The 23,256-nt window shown below is 46.0% G+C and overlaps 1 protein-coding gene across 1 annotated transcript in view; it reads right to left on the minus strand.

Annotated features, from left to right (window-relative positions):
* ntng1a (netrin g1a) overlaps window positions 1-23,256 on the minus strand; it is a 100,016-nt gene that overhangs the window by 10,149 nt on the left and 66,611 nt on the right. The window contains exons 3-6 of the mRNA XM_076291428.1: window positions 17,207-17,379; window positions 8,839-8,865; window positions 5,446-5,490; window positions 1,515-1,682 (exon numbers count right to left, since the gene is read on the minus strand). Of these exons, the coding sequence (XP_076147543.1) occupies window positions 1,515-1,682; window positions 5,446-5,490; window positions 8,839-8,865; window positions 17,207-17,379 (413 nt within the window). The remainder of the gene's footprint in view (window positions 1-1,514; window positions 1,683-5,445; window positions 5,491-8,838; window positions 8,866-17,206; window positions 17,380-23,256) is intronic.

A 23,256-nucleotide genomic window follows, 5' to 3' on the forward strand; every position in this document is an offset into this window, starting at 1 on the left:
TCTCTCCACATCTCTCTCTCTCTCCACATCTCTCTCTCTCTCTCCACATCTCTCTCTCTCTCCACATCTCTCTCTCTCTCCACATCTCTCTCTCTATCCATCGATCTTTCTCTTTTACTATTTGTCTTTCTGTCTTTCAATCTCGTTCATCTTCTCTGTGCGGTCCACTCTTCTCTTCTGTCCTTTTTCATCTTCCGTGTTTTCTACCTGACCTTCTTTCTTCATACCATCCGTCATTTCTGAAATTCTCTCTCTCTTCTCCTCCTCTGCATATCCATCCTTCCTTCCCCTCTCTCCTTCGCAGCCTCCCCCACAACCCCACTCTCAGACTGTCTCTCTCCATATCTCTTCTCACTTCTTCCTCCCCTGTTATATTTCTCACTCCTTTTCTCACACTTCCCATGTCTCCCCTACTGCTCCGAGGGGTGAAAGATGGACTACCAACAGGTGTGTCTTGTAAAGGCCGATAACGGTCAAAGAGGGTGGAATATGCTGTGCCGCTTCAAAGCTGCATCCAGTTGATCATTTTTCAACCACTTCGTTTCTAAACATCAGACATTGAGAAGTTAGACAGGTTGATTGTATAAAATGCAATATGTGCTACAAGAAAATCTGGGATCTGTCCTCAATCTTTGCTGAGATCAATCATATCTCTCTATAGTCCATATGTGATGAAAAAGCCTTATAAACTTGATAACTGATCAGGTCACACTGATGTTATTGCTGCTAATGTTATTGTTATCACTTGATATTTCAAGATGCAGTCTCCGTTTATACAGCTGAATTAGATATAGGTTTGATACGACAGCAAAAATAAACCAATATGAAGTGGATGTGGAAAAAGTCAGAGGTTTCATATATTGAAACCCTCTACTAGACTGAACTGCATTCAACCTTTCTTTGAGGCTTCACGTGAATCTTGAATGACAACTCAATATGTGCAGCACGTTCCATAGTCAACATATGACATTTATGCAGGTTGTATTTTTCTCTTGTGGTTGAAGGAATTCATTTTTTTTTTTAATTATCTCACTTATATTAACATTCCTTTATCCAGGGGAGGCACACATATCTGTGTGTGTGTGCGTGTGTGTATATGTATGTGTGCGTGTCTGTATATGTATGTGTGTGTGTGTGAATGTGTGTGTGTGTGTGTGTGTGTATGTGTAAGTGCTACATATGACAGGTCCAAGGAGCAAACAGGGAAGATCGTGAGGAGAACAGAACAAACAGACAGACTGATGGGCCTGGCGAAGGGCGGCTGGACAGATGAATGGATGACCGATGGAGTGATGGGCGGAGGTGGGTGTGAGCGTGTGGTAATCGATGGTGAAATGACGAGCGTGAGATGAGGGTGTATGTATGTGTGTGCACGTGTGTGCGCGTAATGCAGGTGAACGTGTGCAAGCAGCAGAGAGTCAAGCGATGACAGCGGCTTGAGGGGGTGAGGGTGGATGTTGGGGGATGAGGGGGGAATGGACGCTGGGGGGGTGGGGTGGGGTGGGGGGACTGACCTATGCACACATTCTCGTCCTCGAGCTCAGCTGAGGCATTGCGGTGGAAACCCTGCTTGCACAACTGGCAGTGCTGCCCCCTGGTGTTGTGCTTGCACCCCACGCATATGACAGTGTTTAGCAGCTCGATGTAGCTACACCGGTTGGCGTGGTTGAAACACTCGCAGTCTTGCAAAGGGGAAGGAGAGGAATCAGGAAGGGGGTGGAGGGAGGGAGGGATGGGGGGGTGGAGGTGGGGGTACAGGGTGGGGTGGGTGGGGGCAGAGGAGAGAGACGTGTCCTGCGTTCAGGCCATATGTGTCAATCATAGGCAGTGTGTGCGTGTGATGGTGTCTGCATGTGGTCCAACAAGGCAGGTCAGACGGATTTGTTCTTGTTAAGTCACGACATGCAAGGTTAGTATGGTTTGGGAAGGCGATAAGAGTGAGAGAGTGTGAGAGAGAGAGAGAGAGTGAGAGAGAGAGAAGGGAGAAAGAGAGAGAGGGAGGAAGTGAGAGTGAGTTGGAGAGTGATCGAGAAAGAGAGAGAGGGAGAGAGAGAGAGAGAGAGAGAGAAGGGAGAAAGAGAGAGAGGGAGGAAGTGAGAGTGAGTTGGAGAGTGATCGAGAAAGAGAGAGAGGGAGAGAGAGAGAGAGAGAGAGAGAGAGAGAGAGAGGGTGTGAGTAAGTGAGCGTGCAAGCGAGCGTAACTCTGCCACATCCAGCCCAGCCGTGTTAGATGTCAGATCACCTTGGAGACTCATGGAGAAAGCATGTTATAGAGAGAGAGAGAGAGAGGGAGAGAGAGAGAGAGAGAGGGAGAAACACCACAATGCATGGGAGGAGGAAGGAGAGCGAGAGAGGACGCTGTCCACGTGGAAGCCAGAGCAGCAGAGACAAACGCCACACAGGAAAGACCAGACAAGGAGGTCAGATGACGAGCAGACGTAAGTTTCAAACGCGGCGAGGACCTGAGGTCTCCGCCGTTTGAAACTTACATCGGTGGCACACCACACCTTTCTCTCATGAGGCCGGTCGGCCTGATTGCAGCTGACGAGGAAGATGAGAGAGGGACGCTGGAGGGGAGAAAAAAGGAGCTGGAACTTGACTAGCGTAGTGGACGATCAGTGCTAACCCTCAGCATTGTGTCAAACACTGGACCTGCTAACCTACACTGACTTAAACTGACCGTTAAACAGGGTATGGACACGTACAGTACTGTATGAATATGAATGCAGATGCAGATTTGAGACGTGATGTGAGTGTAACCCGATGAGTGGATGGGCTGAACGTGAAGCATCAGTGATAACGATAAACATGGAGAGAAATCAAATGGAAAGAGAAAGACAAAAAATATATCATCCACTGCCTCCCCATGTGAGTCCAGTTGGATTTGGCCGTGTGAGTCAAGTTGGATTGTGCCGTGGTCAAGGATGACTACTTCCCAAAGCCTGGTGTGGAGCGCGGCCATCTGAGTCCCAAAAGCTCAGTCTTGGACACGCTGTCATGCTGACGTGTGGAGATTGAGAAGCAGAGTAGAGTAGTGTAGTGTAGTGTAGTGTAATGTAGTGTAGTGTAGTGCTTCTCTCTCTCTCTCTCTCTCTCTCTCTGTGTGTGTGTGTGTGTGTGTGTGTGTGTGTGTGTGAGCGCGTGTGTATGTGTCGGTAGGAGTGAACGGACCGTGCTTGTCTAGATAGATAGATAGATACTTTATTGATCCCCAGGGGAAATTCAAGTCTTGTGTCACAGTCTAACAGATGTCTATCCTTAGAAGGTTGTGTGTGTGTGTGTGTGTGTGTGTGTGTGTGTGTGTATGTGGGGGGGGGGGGTGATGGATTTTAATTACTTAGATGTGGATTGAGGTCAAGCCTCATCAACCCCAACCCCTTTTAGCTCCTTAACCACTTCAGAAAAAAAGACTTGTCTCCGCAACGCCTTCACAGCTGCGCTGGACAGAGGGCTGGACGCTGCGGCCAACACTGGTATATCAGTTAGTCTTTTACTTTAAAAATGGTCTAAAAACCTTTTGTCAGATGGTCACTCTGGACTGGACAACTGGACACTGGCATGTACTACAGTATGTCTATGCGGTCCACCGCTATTGCTGTTTATACACTGCAACAATAAAACCTTCCAAAAAGGTGACCTTCATGGTTGACCAAATCCTGAGCAATCCTTCCGATTTAAACAAAGACACACACAAAGTCGCCCCTTGTTAGACACGGCCAAAAAGACATCTGAGCGACACTGTGGATTAGTAGTGGGGTTGAAAGAAGGCTTAACGTTAGGGGGGGGGGGGGTCCTACGACACACAAGGATCGTTCCAGATTCATACAGTGGGGAGAGACGCGGGACACCACAGGCGGAGACAGAGGGTGTGGACGTAGGGGTGTGGACGGAACACTGTATGAATCGCAGAAGTCCTACCTCTCTTGTTGTTTGCAACTTGGACTGAGGGGACAGTTGACAAAGAAACTTGCGGAGCTACTGGACAAATCAAAGGAAACAAATAAAAAGAGATTGAGATTGAGACTTGAGACTGAGACTTGAGACTTGTTTTTATAAAGAAAGCTGAACGTAAGTGATGTGATTCTACATCCAACTCCTGTGAAGTGGAGTGGGGCAGATGAGCATTTAAAGTGCAGATTCTATGAGCGCACATGAAGAAAATGACATTTCTGTTCGTGCTTTGTTGAGTCGTGTCTTAGCTTTCAAGTTTTGGCTTCAAAACAAGTTTAAAAAAAAAAAAGTGAGATTATAAATAGAAACACACTGGGTCGTTTTCAGTACATCGCCATGTCAGGACCTCACTTTGTCTAATTTAGTCAGCAAGCAGCGATCACACCCTTTTATGCTCCAAGTCACGAAACACTGTCACGACAATGCCATTAGATGCGCCCAGAGGCACAGGCAACCCGCTCCCTTACCGGTTTAATGACAAACTTTGAAGTGTGAGGGGTATGCATGACTGGCTCTTCACTGCAGCTAGGCTGCCCCCACTGGGCCACAGAAGGTTTTAGCTGTTCCTGCAGCAGCCACCCGTGGCGTTCTCCCACACACAGCCTCACTCCAAGGACCCAGCTCCAACTGGCCAAAACCTGCTCTTACCCCACCCACCCCCTTCTCCCACCAGCCAAGCTAGCCACATCTCTGTGGTCTGATAAACCTGTTGGAATTATTCTTTCACCATCAATGCATTTTAGCCATTGAATTCATTAATGTTTTTTTTTTTCTATTTGACATGACAAGCCTTAATATCTTGGGAGCTGTTTAAATAAGGTGCCCCCCCCCCTCCCCACCACCATGTCTTCTGTTTTCCCCACTCCATGTCCCTGTCAGCTACTGCTTATGCACCGTGGATTATCTGGAGAATGCCTGAACTCAATCTGTGTGGAGGGAGAGGGAGAATGCCTGATCTCAATCTGTGTGAAGGGAGAGGGAGAAAGAAAAAAAAAAAAAACTTAGTGAAAGCCCTGGGCAGCTTCCCACATCCCGGGACAGGATTCCCAATCCCTGAGAGTGTCACGGCTAATTAGAATGAGGGGATAATCAGAGGGATACTGGCTGCCATGGGTAGGGCTGTGTGTGCTAGCTGGCTGGCTGGATTTTGGATGGGGGGTGAGGGGGCTGCATTTGGGCCACTGTGCAGGCTGGGGGCACTGCAGGGACTATGAAGCAGATTGTAAAGGAGATGCAGAGTGTGGAAGCGTGGTAGAGCGGCTGGGTACACAGGGAAGGATAAAACTCCAGAGTCTTCCAGAGCAGTAATACAACTGGACAGAAACTAGGAGCTAAAGCAGTTAGTTATGCTCCTTTGTAGTTACCTTCCATTGGATCAGAATACCGTATTTCAAACAAGTCATTAAAAAAAGAACGCTATTTCCATTGCCCAGATTCTGTGTATGAGGCAGATGGGGTTAAAGAGATTTCATCTGAGTTTGAAGTGTATCCTACCTTGATTTCGGTTAGCAACCCCTAGGGACGAGACATTCTGGCGAACTGCATGCAATCGGGAGAAACCATGAGTTATTAGGATGCACTGAGTTTTGCTGCACATCAGATGCATTAGGGTAAGAATCATGTCTAGAAAAAGGCTGGACGTGTGGACATAGAAGACATCTAGACAAAAAAAACACCTCTGGCTTGGGGCTTGACGCATAACTCTCTTGCACGACGGGTGACTGCCAAGCCGGGACAGAGAAACGAGCAATAGATGCAGGCCACCCAAGAGCAGTAGCACACGGCTCCAGACATTGTATGTAATTGTGCAGTTCCATGTCTTAACTAACGTTCTCTCAGCATCGATGGTGATGATAGCAAAGCAAAAAATACAAATGGGACACAAGAGATGGCCAGAGTGTTCTAATGGCTAATGTGTACTGGCCATCACCGGCATCTTTTTATGGCTCTATTTCCACCATTCTTTACACACACATGCAGTGCTGTGTATATGTTGATCTAGGGCTGTTGGGAGATGTCTGTTCAATCCATCAAATTGATTATTCAATCAATATCTAATTACAGTGTATTTCTAGGAGGAGAATAACAATGAATTAATAATGTGGGATGCTGCGAATAGGGAGGGGAATGACTGATTGTGAAGCATAACCTCATAATTACATACAATTCTTTATTTCCTTTGCAGGGAAATAATGTTGTGGTGGTGGTGGTGATGGGGGGGGGGGTAGGTGGAGTTGCCAGCTGTTGTGGTGGTGGAGAAGGGGATGCATTGGTTGGTGAAATGGTGCTATGTCAAGCAAAAGCAGATTTTCCGCTCCTCTAAAAAACTGCCCCCTCCTCCACCCGCCTCCCATGTCCTGTAGCGTGCGGTCCGCTGCTCTGTTCTGTGAATGACCGCCGTGGGTTTGAATGGCTTGGGGGGGGGGGGGGTTGTGAGGCCGTGAGGTCGGAGGGATGATGAAGTCCAATCACATGGAGTTTGTTGTCCCTTACTCTCTCAAGAGGGGTGGTGAGCGCAGGGTGCATGCACACAGGCACACATGAACATAGCACACACAGGGGATACGTTCAAAAAAGAACCGATTCACTGGCCTCATCTCTCATACTTTTGTGACTTGTGATTGTGTGATCTTTATTGTGTTCTTGTGTTTGCAGAAAGTAATTTCTAGATGTAAAATAAGAATTGTGAAGTTCATATTCTAAATCCATAGTCCTACACAAAATCGGGGTGTGTTTTCAGATCAAGCTCCATGAACCAGAAAATAAATGAACAAATAAAGAATAATTGATGAAATTAAAGACTTGATGCCCTGCGATTCAGACGTTATATACACAGCGATTAGCGACGGAAATGGGGCTGCATATTAAGTAGGGGGAATGGAGCACTGGTAACCAACGGGATGCAGAAAGGACTCACTTTGCCATCGTGCTTTAGCTGTGGGAGAACAGCTTTGCAAGGAACACCCAGAATTCCAGTTGACAAGACAACCAGGTGTCTGCTGTAACAGGACAACACCACATGGGGCTGTTGTCATGTTCATTCTCTTTCCACACATAGACACCAGACGTAATGAGCCAAAATATAATAAAGACGATTAATTGATTGATTAGATCTGATATTTATCACATCTGTTTAGTTTTAATCATTTTTGTTGAGGGGGGAGATTCGGGGATATGAGCACCCAAATGAGAAATGACAGATTTTAATCAATGCCATTCCCATAATGAAATGCGATATCATGCTGGCAGAATGGTATTTTAAAATATTAATTTTGCCTTAATTTCTGCATTAGGCAATTTTGTCTGACTTAATAAACTTGAAATAGAATTGAGAGAAGTCAATAAGGAATTCAATTACCCTCAAACAGCAATAGAGAGGAAAAGCTACAGCGCTCTCTTTTCCCCCCTATCCTGGGTGTTCCACTCAAGGTCTGTGTAAATTTGCAATATACAGACGTTTCCTCCAGATGCATCCAAAAAAGAAATGTGCTGTCCACTTTCTTCAGGTGTTAGGTTTTATGATTTTGATGCCCCTTCCTCTGGAAATCCACTTTTGAAGATTTATGAAGAGTGAATGGGAATAGAATCTTTATGGGGTTTTGGGGGATGGTGCGGGGTGTTTTCCCTTGGCAAGAGATTGCATCTGGAGATTACCCTGCTGTATTTCACTACTACTGCACTATCGTCCAAATACTTACAAAAATGTGGCTTTAAGAAAGCAGAATAGTTCAGTCAGTCCTTCCTGAGAAGTAGACAAGGACATGCAGCAATGTCGATTCTTCCGTATAGGTCAGGGGTGTGAATGATTGAGTGATGTAGGGTAGGCTAGTGAGGTAATTGACTAAAATTTGTAATGGGCGTGCAGCTCTAATATGGCACAGCAAAGCACAGCACAGTACAGCATAGCAAAGCTCACATGCACAGGCCACAGGACATAATACTCAACAAGGCAACGGAGGCAGGGAAGGTAGAGAGCACATGGTCTTGGTGTTCGTTTCTGACTTCTGACTGCAACCCTTTCTCATAGATGTGTGACCAAAAAAAAAATGCGGCAAAAAGGGGAGGATTGTGGAAAATACCAGATTAACCTCAATTTTACTTCTGTCAGAGCGTGACCTCTGGGTCAACGTAAAATGTCACAAGAAATCTACAAGAGAGGAAAGGACATCTTTGGTGTCTTTGCTATATGATTTGCTCTCTTAGCGCCCTCGCAGCAAAGACTACATGCTGGCTGCACAGCCTGTCATATGCGAGTAGACACACTGAGGAACAAGACAGAAAATGAAGTCGGCATTCCACTGCACTTTGACTCGTTCAATATTTCTGCCGCTTCGTATTTTCTCCCTCTTTTCCTGTCGAGCCGCCCCATCGCGGAAAGTCTGCATTCCGGAGGCCTCTGGCCGCTGCTGATAATACAGTCAGGCAGAGCATCGCTCATATTAAATGACCTTTCCAGCATTATACAGGTGGGGAGAGGTCTCCAACTTCAATAAGCCAGTGCGGCATTTATTTATAATGCATACGGAAATGCGGAAAAAATAATAAAATATAATAAAATATAATGAAAAAAAGAAAAAAAAAAAAAAACAATAGGCAGTTTAGCATGCACACATCAGCCTTGGCTGTCGTTTCTGAATGCGAATTAGAACACCCACACAACCGGCAGTTGGCCCGCGAGCTATGTGGGTGTTTGTTTGGAAACTGAAATGAACTAGCAGCTAATTAATGTTTCCAATTCAATTACAGGTGATCTCTTACTTTGTGAACTAACTGAAGGGTTACACCAGCCAGAAATGAACACTTAGCACCAAGTGGACTTGTGGGACAAAAAGAGTAAAGCCAAGCTTCAGTGGTTTGTTTGTTATTGTCTTGTATTAAAGTACTTACTAACTGGACCAATATTATTTGGAACACCTAAAAGAGAGGGAGACAAAAGAAGAGAAACATGGTCAGTGATCATCATCATTATCCTTCATCATTCAGTGACAAGACATTACATGATGTTTACTCAGACGAATACATGTACAAACATTACACAGATGGATTCAATCATATAGTAAAGATGCTACATCACTGGGGAAATCTGCGGTGGCTGAGATCAATCATGTTTTCTAATGCACCATTTGCAGCTGTCACGCCGTTCTGTGTACAAGGCATCCAACTGTGAGCGAACAGCAAAATAGTCAACGGCACAGCACACAAAGACAGGCTGACGCGCATTTTAAGGCAAATCTGCATGTGTGAGGAATATTTGCAGGGCGTTGGGAGCCACGACTTCCATATGGACTCCAATTTGTTTTCTGACCGCGCGGCCGGCCTGTTACACAAGCGGTAGCAGGGCGAAAGATGTGCTGATGGTTTGTGAAAAGTGTCCTCGGCTCAGCTAATTTGCGGGTTTTGAAGGCGCACGCCTCTCAGCGTGTCAAACCACACGAGGGCCGTGTACAGGAAACACGGAACAAAGCCTGACAACAGCAGAAAAAAAAGGCACAAGTAAATAAGTAACCGCAACCAATGAGTGGGCGTCCACATGCAGTACATAGGGGGAGTAAAGAGAGGAATGACAAAGTGTCACCCTCACACCCATCTGTCCTCATTTCCTCAGCGTCACCTTTATCTCACTTTTTTCTCAACTTTATCTTGCCTGTTCTTCATATCCATAACTCTCTCTCTCTCTCTCTCTCTCTCTCTCTCTCTCTCTCTCTCTCTCTCTCTCTCGCCCACATCCTCTCTCAGTGAGGAGACTCTGCCTTGGCACCCAGCCATCATCAAACAGCCCAAGCGGCCCACTGCGCTTAGGGTGCCTGGAGGATTTCCTCGCCATGTTGGATCTGGAGCAGCAGGGGGGGGGGGGTGGGGCTGGCTGGGGCCTCCAGGGGCCCCCGGCAGCAGAGATGGGCAGGCAGGCAGGCAGAAGTAGATGGGTAGATGGGTGGGTGGGCTAGGGCCCACACCATGTGGCCATTGATTCAGGCAGCATCTCCTAATCTCTCTCCCTTTGATCGCTGCTTGACAGGGATGGTTAGGGGCCAACTTCATGACCTTTTTGGGGTGGGGTGAAAAATAAGGTATATGAGCCGGGGAGAGAGGAAGAGAGGGGGGGGGGGGGGAGAGGTGGCACCTCCACATTCTCGCTGCAGCACATCGCACCAGAGCCGGGCTAAGAGGGCAAAGAGAAAAGTCACACAAAATTAGCATGAGACAAACATAGATAGGTGGATGGGTGGACGGACAGATAGACACTGTAGATAGATGGATGGATAGATAGATGGACAGATTGAGAAAGAATGGCCTTAACAACAAATACCAATCTTATTCCTGCCTGTCTGTCTGCATGCTGTCCTTCACAATACATGAACTCTTGGAGACTTTTCTAGCACCTCGCCGACCCCTGTGTAAACACCACTGCTCTGCCTTGCACTGTAGCCAACAAGACTCACACGTCCTTGGTAAACAGTAAGCAAGAAACACAGCCGCTGAGGGACATTTTCAGCAGTTCTGCCATTAATGGGTGTGGGTGGGTGGGTGGGGGGAAAGGGTTGGGGCGGAGGGTGGAGGCCGAAGGGGGAGGTGGGGGCGTGTTGTGGAGAAATGATGACAAAATCATAAGCACAGGAAAGTGCTGCTGAAATGGCAGAAATGCATACGCTGCTATCTGTACCTGCTAAACTGTCGCCTGTAATAGAATACACCCCCTTTACAAGCACCTCATGCAGGAGGCTTGTGCTATACATCTCTTCTCCGAACTAAAAAAAGAAAAGCCCACTTTGTGTGTGTGTGTGTGTGAGAGAACATGTGTGTGTGTGTGTGTGTGTGTGTGCGTGCGTGCGTGCGTGCGTGTGTGTGTGCGTGTGTGCGCGCGAGTTTGTGTGTGCGCGTGCACATTTGTTTGTGTGTTTTGTGCTGATGTGTGTTTACTGTCTGCACCATGCTAAGCATAGCGTAGCCTCCACCATGCTAAACCGTTGGAGCCGTTAGCCTGCATAATTCTTCTGCTTTATGGACACGCGTCAGCCTCGAGACAGATGCTAGCTATCTCGTGTCACTTCATTAGATTAATCCTCGAACAGAATCATTTTCAATCTCGCTCGCTCCTGGCCAGTGCCTTCTATTACGACCCCCGTGGCAGGCGTCTAATTGGCCGCTGCGGTCGTAGGGAGCGCATTAGGACTGCTTATGTTTATGGAGCGCTCCATTGATTTTTATCATCTGTTCTCTGGGCCTTCGAGATCAGGCCGTCTCGTTGGAGCGAGCGGGGCGGCAAGGATGACAGGTGAAATGAGAGCTTCGGGTGGGAACACTAGAAAAGATCTATGAACTGTATACATATGTGTGTGCACTCATGCACGAGGTACACAAGAATATTGTGTACGTGTTTGTAAAAAAGGGGGAAAGGGCTTACACGCCCAGATACACGCACGCATGCACGCACGCACACACAGACACACACACACAGCCATGGTAGTACACACGCACACGCGGACACACACATACACACCTACACACACAGGCACACACAAAACAACAAAACCCCTGAATGCCACTGTAACTCCATCATCATCTGTCATCCATATTTTATTTGAAAAAAACAACAACAACAACAAAACACTGTCGGCAAAAGAATTGAACTGCATTTCCCTCCAAATAAACCTGTGCATTTCCCTACCTCCAAATAAACCTGTGCATTTTTCCATTAAAATAGGTAACAGAATGACAAAAACACACACACAGAAACAGAAAACAATTTTTCTTTCCTGCCTCACCTTCCCTGTGCTCACACACACACACACACACACACACACACACACACACACACACACACACACACACACACACACACCTAAGCACGTGTTGTACTGACAATCCATTTACCAGTGTTGTCCCAGTGCTTGACAGAAGGCAATTAACCCTCACTGGGTAAGGCACCAGATCGGTCCTGGCCTACATCAAGGTCTTCTCTTGGCCCAGATGACTCCCTCTCAGTACTACCATTGGCTAATACTCAGAATACAACCGCTAAGCTTGCCTTTCACTGGACAGCCAAATTGCCAATTAACCACCCTCTGATTGGGCAAGAGAAAATAGCACCTTGGCGCCCCAGGCTGCACTATTGTTGATTTCATTCACTCTCCCTGTTTTTGCATGTGTCATTGAAATGATCGCAGATACCTAGTGTGGGCCTCATTATGGTGTTTAGAAAGAAAATCCTATGGTGACCTTGACAATATCTTGGATGTTTGCTTTTTGTGCACCTGCTCAGTGCAGCAAGAAAAGAGAGCGAGAGAGGGATAGAGAGAGAGAGAGAGAGAGAGAGAGAGAGAGAGAGAAAGAGAGTGAGGGGAAGAAAGATTGAAAGAGAGACTGTGAGAGATAGAGAGACAGAGAAAGAGAGAGAGAGAGAAAAAGGGAGAGGGGGTGCTTATCTCCTAAATTTTAACCACGGGCAAAGTTGGCAATTACATTCCCTGGCTGCCGTCATCTCCTGGCAATCCATCATCATGCTTCCGCTCGCCTATGCCCGTGACAAGACCTGCCAGTGCAGTGTGGCTGCCCAAGGCCCGGGGAACATCCCACCCAGCCATGCCACCACGCCGCCAGTCACCCCTGAGCAGTTCCACGGGAATTCCTCCGGAGCGAAATTACGCCGGCCCGTACCACAATATTCCCTGCCGCTCCATCGGAACGCCTCGAGGCAGGGAAGGAGAACGGAATAGACATGTATTGAAGCTGGCAAGTGTTAAAGTGGCTGCGCCGAGTCTGTGCGCGCCGCTGTTAAGATTCCGAGAATGTGACTACAGGAGCTCGGTGGAGAAATCCTGAGACGGAAGAAACAAATATTTGAAAGAGAGATTACCGTTGCAGCTGCAGAGAGCGAGAGAGGGATGGGGGGGGGGTTGGTGGAGGTAGGTGGGGGACAAAGTCAACACGATGGGTCTCAGGGGGAAATAATGAGAGCATAAAACAGCCACCTCCCAAAAAAGGGGGGGGGGGGGGGGGGGTGGGAGCGGGAGTTGTGAGAGAGACTGCAACTTTGACACAGAGCGAGCGTGCGTGCGCTTCTGCCTGCTACTACAAATGCAGAAGAAGAAAATAAGAGAGAGTGAAAATAAATGCACTTGAACAACCCTGGGAAGATGGGCTGGCAGAGATGCCGTGGCTGCTGGATTGCGGGAGTAAGTGAGGTTGCAGGAGACAAACTCGCTGAACAGAATAAATCAGATAATGCATACGTCCTTTGGACAAAAAAAGCACACACACCTCTCCCTTTTGCACAGCCAACAAGATGGCCACCTGGCCTTTCTGCCGGTGCTGTAATTACCGCAAGCTTCATGTGCTCCAGAGACTAATGTGGAGGACAACGGTAATTACAGTTCAAGATCAAACACTTAAAGAGAGAGACAGAGACAGAGACAGAGAGACAGAGAAAGTAAAGTATTTAGTATTTTCTTCTTGCATCTGGCCTGTAATTGTGTATGCGTGCCTTTGGCCAGGGGATTCTGACCAGTGCCATCGTCCCCACTGATGCCCACCTAGATTTTTAATAACCTATCTGGATTTTTAAAAATGCTATTCTAATTACTGTATTACTGTTATCTCTATACTGATGGAGGGGTGGAGGGAAAGGGGGATCTACATCTGTCCTGCGTTTCGCCTCTGAACTGCAGCTTTTTGATTCAAGGACGCACGGATAACAATGGCATAGAGATGCACTGACATCTGGCAGCTCTGCACTAATGTTCACTAATTAAAAATCCACCTCCCTCCCTCCTCCACCCTCCCCCACACACACAGCGCAACGAGAGAGAAAGGCCATGATCTGCAATCGGCTGCAGAATACACTCATGCAGATCACTCACACTCTGTGAAGTCCATCAACAGATGCTCTGTCATAAGGAGCATTCAACTTTGCCATTACTTATTTCCTTTATCACCTTTTCTGTCTCTCTGTCTCTGTACCTGCTCTCTCTCTCTCTTTCTCTATCTCTCTCTCTCTCTCTCTGTGTGTGTCTCTCTCTCTCTCTATCTGATAGTCGTTCTTTATATTTCCCCAAAAAACTCTTCTTCATGCCAATCTGGATGGTATTGCATATCTTCTCATAATATAATCTTTTTAGACCTTGTTAGCTGGGTTCTGCACTATAAAGACAACTGTAACAGTGAATAATTGAATGGCAAAAAAGCTGTACCATGTATGACATGTAAAAGCTACTGTACTGTAGTATCTTATCCCTGTGGCCAAGGGCCAAGGTCAAGATGGAGTGTCAACTCCCCGTGTGGAATCTGCACTGTGTGTCACTCCGAGCTGGACGCTTTAATCCTTGGATGATTCACAATGCCGCAATGCCAGCTGAGCTTTATTCAAAGTGTTACAAGCACAGTCTGAGCCCAGTCGAACAAGGCGGCTCGTAGTCAATAGCATTTTCCCAAACCTCTGAACACAGTGTGGACACGGCACAAGTCTGCAAGTCTGTGAAGAAGAAGAAGACCGCTTCACACTGTCCAGCTGCTCAGATGGCTGCTTGTAGTCATCACCAAGGGAAAGTAGATTCTGTGGTTGAAGATGTAATATTAGGCTCTACTTTTTCTGACATTGAAGAAAAGTAAGAAACTGTGTGTGTGCTAGTGTCTAGTGTGTAGTGTGTGTGTGTGTGTGTGTGTGTGTGTGTGTGTGTGTGTGTGTGTGTGTGATGTATGTGTTTCCAAGACAGGTGCTCCAGAATACAAATAGTCAAGTACAGATAGATAGATAGATAGATAGATAGATAGATAGATAGATACATACATACATACATACATACATACATACATACATACATACATACATATAGATTGGATTGTACAAACTCAAGACAATGTTTTCCCTTTAGTGCTCTACATTACTGATTAAAACATAGTATCTATAAATGGTCTTCAAAAGTACTGGTAATTCATAGTATTCTCATTACAGGGCAATTGCAAGTTTGCATCTAAATAGAAAACAGAATGTTCTATGGCATGTCTGAAACTTCCAATGTATCCAATTGTATTTGGGCCAGACAAAGCAGCTCTGGCAGGATGGAACACTTCTAGAATAAATTCTTCCCGGGCGATAAATACATAAAACAGTGGTGCTTTCCCTTGCTGCCTCTTGGCTTGCCTTGAAATGGACTGCCAGGAGTAATTGTGAAACTGATCCCTCTCTTTCTCTTCCCCTTTCCTCTCCTCTCCTCTCTTCTCCTCTGCTCATCTCCACGCCTTCCTAACCCCCCTGCCACCGACACACAGCGCCTGTCCCTCCCAGCAGGCTGCACTAGGCGTGACAGAGACTGATATCCACCTCTCACTCCCTCCCTCGCTCCCTCCCTCCCTCCCTCTGTCTCTCTCTCTCTCTATATATATCTCTCACTCTCTTGTGGAGGTGTCATCTCTCTCTCTCTCCCTCTCCCCTCTACGTCCCACTCCTCCTCTCTGTCAGTTCGACCTGCGTCCGCTGAGGAGGAAAGCCTACTTATTGGTGGGCTCAGATCTGACAGTCACATATATATTTATAGGGTGGCGGCGAAGGGACGCCGCGTAGCATCACACGCTGCCGTGATTCATTGCCCTCATTACCACATCAGATGACTTGATGTATATCATAAAAAGATATTAAATCTTAATTAAATTTCCATCTCACCCTAATTTGTCTCAATAGGGGCCACCATATGCTTGGCATATCACAAACCAAAAAAAAGTGAGAAAGAGTTTGATCAGGTCTTTAGAATTACAAATCGAGTGTGGAGGCTTTTCTGTCAGAGACATATATTATTTTTATTCCAAAGGGAGGAGGAGGTAGGGGCAAAGAATACAGCATTATTGTGTTATAGATTTTTGTTTTTTTCTCTTTACTCAGCCCAGACCCAGAGCATAATAACACACTTATGGGAAGTGAAGGATTCTGGGATTCTTAGCTTACTGTGGTTGGAGGTTGAGGAGGTGAGTGTGTGTGTGTGTGTGTGTGTGTGTGTGTGTGGGGGGGGGGGGGGGGGGCTTTCATTTAATATCAGCCTGTCAATCTCACTTCTGTTATGGATGCCTTGAATTTTCCCAAAACGTATAATATTGCATGGCAGTGGGACCATAACAGAGTGACAAGGCAGGGCTAGATACGCCTAAACACAAACCAGCAACGGTAGAGATCAAAACAACAAACAAGAAGTTATTAATGTGTTCTAAACATGTTATAAATAAGGCAATGGCATCATATTGAGCCCTGCAACATATGGCATTGATTTAATAGCAGCCACTTACTTATTGGATAACGTGGTGTTTAGGGGGCCTACAGTTGCCATCAGTCACCATCTGGACAGCACTGAGCTGCCTGGAAGGTGTATGGAAGCTCTTAGGACCGCATTACATTTCTAAAGGCCAGCAGTCCCCCTGTCAGACTGTAAACATTTGACAGCTGTTTTTTTCCTGTGGCATGCTGGTACACTAAGACCTCTCTTAACTCTTATTTCACATAAGTCAGTCATCCCAGTTCATTACCATGCACCTAGTGAGTGCATCAGAAATAGTTTTAAATGACCAACTATATTTCTATACGAAAAATGCAGAGACACAGACCGAGGCTGACAGATAATAATAGGGGGCGAAAAAGACCGCAGTGTATGGTTTTAATATAAAATACCAATCTCATTCCTGCCTGCTTGTTTCACAACACAGAGACATCCATGCCAAAGCGACAGCCACAACTTAGCTCCACAATACAAGAGGGCTGACTTAATAGAGATATTTCTAACACTTTGACGAATCCTGAGGAAACACCACTGCTCTGCCAGTGCTCTGCACAGTAACCAACAAAAGTTACATGACATTGATAAACAAGCAAGAAACACAGCAAGATGGCTGCTAAGGGATAGCTAGATTGATTGGATAGGTAGATAGATAGATAGATAGATAGATAGATATATAGATAGATAGATAGATGGAAAGAGAGATAGATAGGGAAAGAGAGAAAGAGAGAGAGGGACTGAGAAAGAAGGAGGAGAAGAGAGGAGAGGAGAGGAGAAAAGAGGAGAGGTGACCCTAGGGAAGGAGAAGACAGTACACGGTATGCTACAGTACACCAGCTCACAGCACACAAGACTGTGCTCAAAGACCTGCTGATCTCATTAAAGGCATAGATCCCTCTCTGTGTGCATGGCTGTGTGTGTGTTTGTGTGTGTGTGTGTGTGTGTGTGTGTGTGTGTGTGTGTGTGTGTGTGTGTGTGTGTGTGTGTGTGGAGTAACTCACAGATATTGGCAGTGCCCTTGGGAATGGGGAGATAGGAGCCAGCACTCCAAGCCCGGCCCTGGTAGTTCCTCTTACAGCGGCCACAGTCAGGCCCCGTGGTGTTGTGCTCACACTCACAACTCAGCTTGTCCTTATCAAACACGCAGCTGTTGGCGTGAAGGTTGCACTTGCATCTGTCAAGGGAGGAATGAGAGAGAGAGAGAGAAAGCAACAAATTAAAAAAAAAAATATATATATATATATATATATATATATAAATACATTTAAAAAAGATAATTGATTTTTGGTAAGTCTTTCAACCTCACACAGCTATTACTGGAAACATGAGGGCTGGATGAGAGAAAGGCCAATGTGACCTTGGGGAATATTTGCATTTCTACAGATTGATCTGTACAGCCAGAGGTGTCCACATATGCATCGCATGAGGGTATACCTTAAGTGTTTCGACAAATAAAAAAAAAAGAGGCGAACTTCAAAAAGATAGCTAGCACGTAATACCAAGAATTCACCCGAAATAACAAAACAAAACAAAAATCCCTGCATCAATACATATTTTTCGCTTACGTCTTTCGTTTTCCCCACTCGACAAAAGATAACTGGCTCCTAATTGTCCCCCAGGGGAGTACATAATTGCTGCGAGGTCACATTTGCAGTAAAGGCAAAAAAATGGGGGGAAAGCTAAACATGCTAAATGAAACAAGCACGGCAGAGTCGCATAATGTGGGGATGGCGAAGGGAGGCTCGCAGGTCTCCGATAAGGCTGGGAGCATTGGGGACTAGCTGGGCACAGGGTTACCGGGGCGTGCTAAATGATAAATTAAAACATAATGAGGTCTTGCTAAAGAAGCTTAGCCATGTTGTTAGCTCAAAAATGTGCACCCTTAAACCCTTACTGACGGCAGCACAAACACATTACACAAGGCTGCATCACATTATTACAGCAATCGTTTGCCAGATCACTTATTATTTTGTGGTGTGAAAAACTAATACCTTTTTTTTCCTTAGTGGTTTTGTGATTAATTCATTGACACAGTTTAAGGAATGATCAAACTTCCTGCAAAGTTAGAACTATTTTGTTAATTATGCATGTTTAATAAGCACAGGAGCTGAACAGTAAAAATGGCGCAACATGAAAACAAATTAGGATGCCACAAAAATTAACCGTGTCTTCATGACACATCCAGATAATTTTAAATTCAAAACCTCATGAGGGGGTGTTCTGAGCTAAAGCACTAAATATTCATTACAGGGTTTGTGAAAGCCAAAGGGAAAAAAAAAACAAAATCAGCCAATGGATTTACCTCAAATCACTTCCAGACACAAAAGTCCAGCTTTCCAAACTGTCTCTCTAGATACAGAAAAAAAAACATGATGCCATGGATTATGGTGCGGCAGAGCAAAGGTTACCACTGAGTTGATTACACAGAGAAACCTCTCCTCCAACTGAACTGGACTGAAGACCGAGGGTTGTGTGGGTATTGGAGACCACTGGTAACTGTACTCCCCATTTGGGAGCTTGTGTACTGAGGGGGGTGGTGGAGATGGAGGTGGGAGTCACGTGTGCAATGCAGTGGTAGTTGGTGCATCTCCCAGCGGCCCAGGATAGATGGTCAGCCCCCTCCCCACACACACACACACACACACGTCCCATACACAGGAGCAGACGTCGCCTGGGCCCCTTAAGAGGCCGATCTGTCTTCATGAGCCTCACGGTAATTGTGCCCCGCCGCCTCGATTATTGTCACCGCAAATTAATATACGGCAGAGGAAAGGGGGAACAAGTCCGTGGGCGCACAGGAAACACTACTAGGGCGGCTAGCAGTGCTTTTAAAACGTGTTCTTGGAAAAGACGTCTTCAGGCAGAAAAAGCTGATTGGTAGAATATGCTGAAAGGAAAGGGAGAAAGAGAGAGAGAGAGAGAAAGAGAGAGAGAGCAGACTGTACACTCTCCCCCCAGTGAGGAGACTTTTAAGCGACAGCTGGTGTTGTTGATCCGGTCACAGCTAGCCTTAAGATGCTTAGACTGATCCGGCAGATAAATATGACAATCTAAAACAACAAACAGCTCCCCCAAACCCGCTCTCTCCGAGCTAACTCACGCCCGTCATCATGCACCAGGGCCGGCAGGGCTGCCGTGGTCGCTATGGCAATTACGCTATGTGAGTAAAAACGGGCCGCATGGTGTTAAACGCTCGCAGCATGACTATGGGCGGCTATTATTGGAGACATTATGCTCGCTGCGTGCGTCGTGAGGGTGGCCTGCATGAGTGGTGCTGGGGGGAAGAGGCTGCCACTGATGGATGGCACCTCAAAAAACGCCAGGTACCCCACCCAGGATAAGCGATGGGTCATTATTCTCCTAAGCTGTGATTTGCATGTCATTATAAGGGGGCTTTTATTTTATTTATTTATTTATTTATTTATGGGGGGGGGGGGGGGGCAAAGCCCTGGGGTACAAATCATCAAATCATCCCCAAGGGTTGTAAGTACATAGGCACAAACCTCATAAAGAAGTGGGCACATGGTCTGATGCACACAAGAAAGAAATAGCCAACTGTGATGCTCGTTGGTTGTTGCTGTGGGCGAGACCATTAAATAGATCAGAAGCCATTATGTGTTGATAAAATTCAAGTGATGTACTAATCTTAAAATACAAACACGCTATCAACTGTGGAGATGTTCCAATGTTATTGCATTTCTCAGCAAATTATCACCAAACAATAAAGGCAAATAGAGGGACATTTTACTCATCTGTGCAAGGCTGCTAGATGCTCCATGAGCCTCAAGCAGAGAGAAAACAACTCTCATGTTTACAGACTCATCTAGTTGGTGCTCTCTGGGATTCCATAATGAGCAGTTTAGCCTGCAACCTTTGGATTTCCATGACACCCAGAACATCTTAATCTGGTGCAAATGAAAGAGCCTAGCCTCCATGCCTATTGTGGGTGGGGGTGGGGGGGTTGGATCCTGCTTCAGGCACAGGAGGGGTCTATTTTTCTGTTGGCATCGTTGCATCAGAATTAGCAGTGGAATGCTCTTGCTCTAGACCTGTCACCTTGAAAGTGCACTGCCTTTTAAACGGGCGATGGGATAAAACTACTTAATGACAGGCCCCCATTCTCACGGGCTCCCTAGCTCAACAACAGACTTTTATTTTTCCATTTCAATCAAGGTGTGCCAGCTTCCTGTGCAGTGTTGCTCCACTTTGAACAAGAAAAGGATTTGGCTATTGCTAAAGAGTCATGTGTTGTAACTTCAGTGCCACGGTGTCTGAGGAACTTAGCCTGGAGCGCTATTGGGAATGCTAAAGCGTGTCTGGTGGAGGTCATAATATGTATTCATGAAACTGCCCATGGGACGGCGAACTTGCACTGCCAAGGTGGGTTAGCGCACTGCGGTGGTAATCACCGCCACACTTCTCACTCTCTGTCAAAGGCAGAAAAGAAAAGAAAAGTCTCTTCCTGAGTTCTCCTTGAAATGCATGAAACAGAGAGTCATGTTGTAAAAAAGGATGAGTTATTTATTTATCTTCCATAGAAACTGTTGAATAGCAACTGTGCACTTCCTTACTCGTCTTGTCAGAAGCACAGACGTCTGTGACCTCCAAAGTAATGGAAGTGTGATTGACAAAAACTGAGGGCAGGCGAAAGAACACAGTGCACGCTCTCCACCAATTTCATTGGCAGCAAAAATCAAAAAACGACAAACTTTGCAATCCTCTTTCAAGGAAGTGAGAATAGTTTTAAAAACATTATCAGTATAACTTTGTCTTCTTTCTCAATCTCCCCTTGGCTATTTTTGCCAGGATAAAAGAGTACCTGCAATTTTCCACATCTGTTGTTTTCTGGCTGCCACTCTGTGGACACATCTATCTGTGGATAATTAATCATAATTACTCAGAAACGAGGCTCGCCCGTGCACAGCTAACCAGGCTGATCCAAGGCAATCGAGTGGAGTAAATGCTACACTGCCTTAAAGTGAGCTAAGTAAGTGCAGCAATTAAATTTAATCAAATGTGCAGGTGTTATTGCTGGAAAATGAACTGGGTCAGATGCATGTGCAAATAAACGTTTGCCCTATTCAGCATGCACAAAAGCTCCTCTAATTTGCAATAATAAGGAAATGGGTATGTGTGTGAGGACGCAAACACACATACTGTACACACACAGACACACACACATAACTCACTCTATTATCTAAAGAGACCCTGAAATAGCTGCACAGGGATCAGATTTCTGGGGGAATTATGGAAGAGAGCTATCTGGGATGTACTTAGCCATAGCTACTTTATTCCATACTCATTCCATTGCCCTTCTCCTCACCTCTCCTTCCCCTCACACAGACACGAAAAGCTCACACCAAAACCTTTAAGCGTTAGCACGTCTTCAAATGACACTGAAGGTCTCCACCTCGACACTTCAACTCACATTAATGATAAACAGATCTCACCATCACACCGCTTGGCCTAATTGCTCCCTGAAATGCCTTCAGTTGGCCCACAGTGCACGAGAGGGAGGTGAGAAACAGCTGCTATTTCTCCCCGAGAAGGCCCTTAGCAACCATTTCCATCCCCTGGCCAGTGCGGTCTTGACAGGGAGAAAAGTTGAGTTCGGGGGCATCTTTAAGCCCTGAGGGACACTGCAAACTGCAAGACACCACAACCCCCCCCCACACACACACACACCCACACACACACACAAACACCTCCAGCCTCCAGCGGGTCTGACAAAGCAAATACGGACTTGTTTACTAAAATGATCACTGACAACCCTGGTCACATTAAGCCCAGTTACTGGGCCATGCTGCTGATGGAGCACTAGCGAACACTGACTGGAGGGGAATATTCCGGAAATATTTGATTTGTCCAGTAAGCAATTAAGAGATGAAAACAAGTGTAACACAAAACAGAAATGTCTTGGCCCCAAAATAGCATTTGGAGTACATTTGGAGCACATCCAATTAGCTGTTGCCATAGGAGAGCCATCTAGCTCTAATAAACCAAAGCATAGTCAACTAAACCTGTGTTTGTATTATAATGACAGAAACAAGAAAATAAACAGCTTGACACAGTATTTGTTCTCTTTTCTTTAACAGGCCGAGCCATCTGATCTTATGAAAGATGGCACAGTGTCTACTATAAGGAGAGGGTAGACACAGCAGTCCCAACTGAGTCACCAAGCTGCAGTGGGAGTCTTTCAGAATGGTTTCACTGCCTGACATACAACCCCAGTTCAATATAATCGAGTCATTGTCACACCGATACAAACGCCCCCTGCAACCCAGGTGGACTCGGTGAGGACCCAGTGAGAGAAAATGTACCCAGTAGTGGGTGAAGGCTGTTAGATAAAACGTCAGTCTGTCCAAAGGAGTACCGTCACACTGGTGTGACAGGAATGTTGGGAAATGAACATTCTAAAGAATATCTGGGTTCATTGAATTCAACATAGAATTTTAGAACCTTCAATTGTTGCAGAACGGAATCTTATGTTAGAATGTTCAAAAACCTATACCTTTAAAGGCCGTGTTGCAGGGTTCATTTTCCAACGAATTTGCACAATTTGGGGTGAGCTCCTCGACCAGCGGCCAAAACGCACTCGCTTCTCTAGTTACAGCAGCTCCACCACAGTTTCCATCGGGACGGCACAGCCCACACAAGCACCTGCCAAACTGCGACTTGCCCTTATTATCCCCCTCTTTGGTAAGCCGTACCCTGACGATGTCAATGACAATCAATCACGAGTAGTAGTTATCGAAAATATTCATGCTGAAGACACGACCAGCCTAATTGGCGGCGGCTAAGTTTGCAACAACAGGGGTGGCTCACAGGTGGGACTGGAAAGTTAGCCTATAGCACTAGCTATCATGATGCTTTATATTTTGATCTTCTGACTAAGTTTACCCGGTAGCCTACTTATCTGAACTAACGACATGATCACTATCACTAGATATAAAGAAAATGTTGACTTTCACTTGGTGCTGTTCACTGAAAGTAACAAAAAAAAGCATAAGTTATAAGCATAATGCATTGAACTGAATAGGCGCATTATGTA

This window comes from Alosa pseudoharengus, unplaced genomic scaffold (assembly GCF_046254945.1).
Source record: "Alosa pseudoharengus isolate Yale_2024_CS ecotype anadromous, Long Island Sound unplaced genomic scaffold, YU_APseudo_1.1 YU_APseudo_1.1_scf_18, whole genome shotgun sequence".
In the NCBI taxonomy this organism is placed as follows: Eukaryota; Metazoa; Chordata; class Actinopteri; order Clupeiformes; family Clupeidae; genus Alosa; species Alosa pseudoharengus.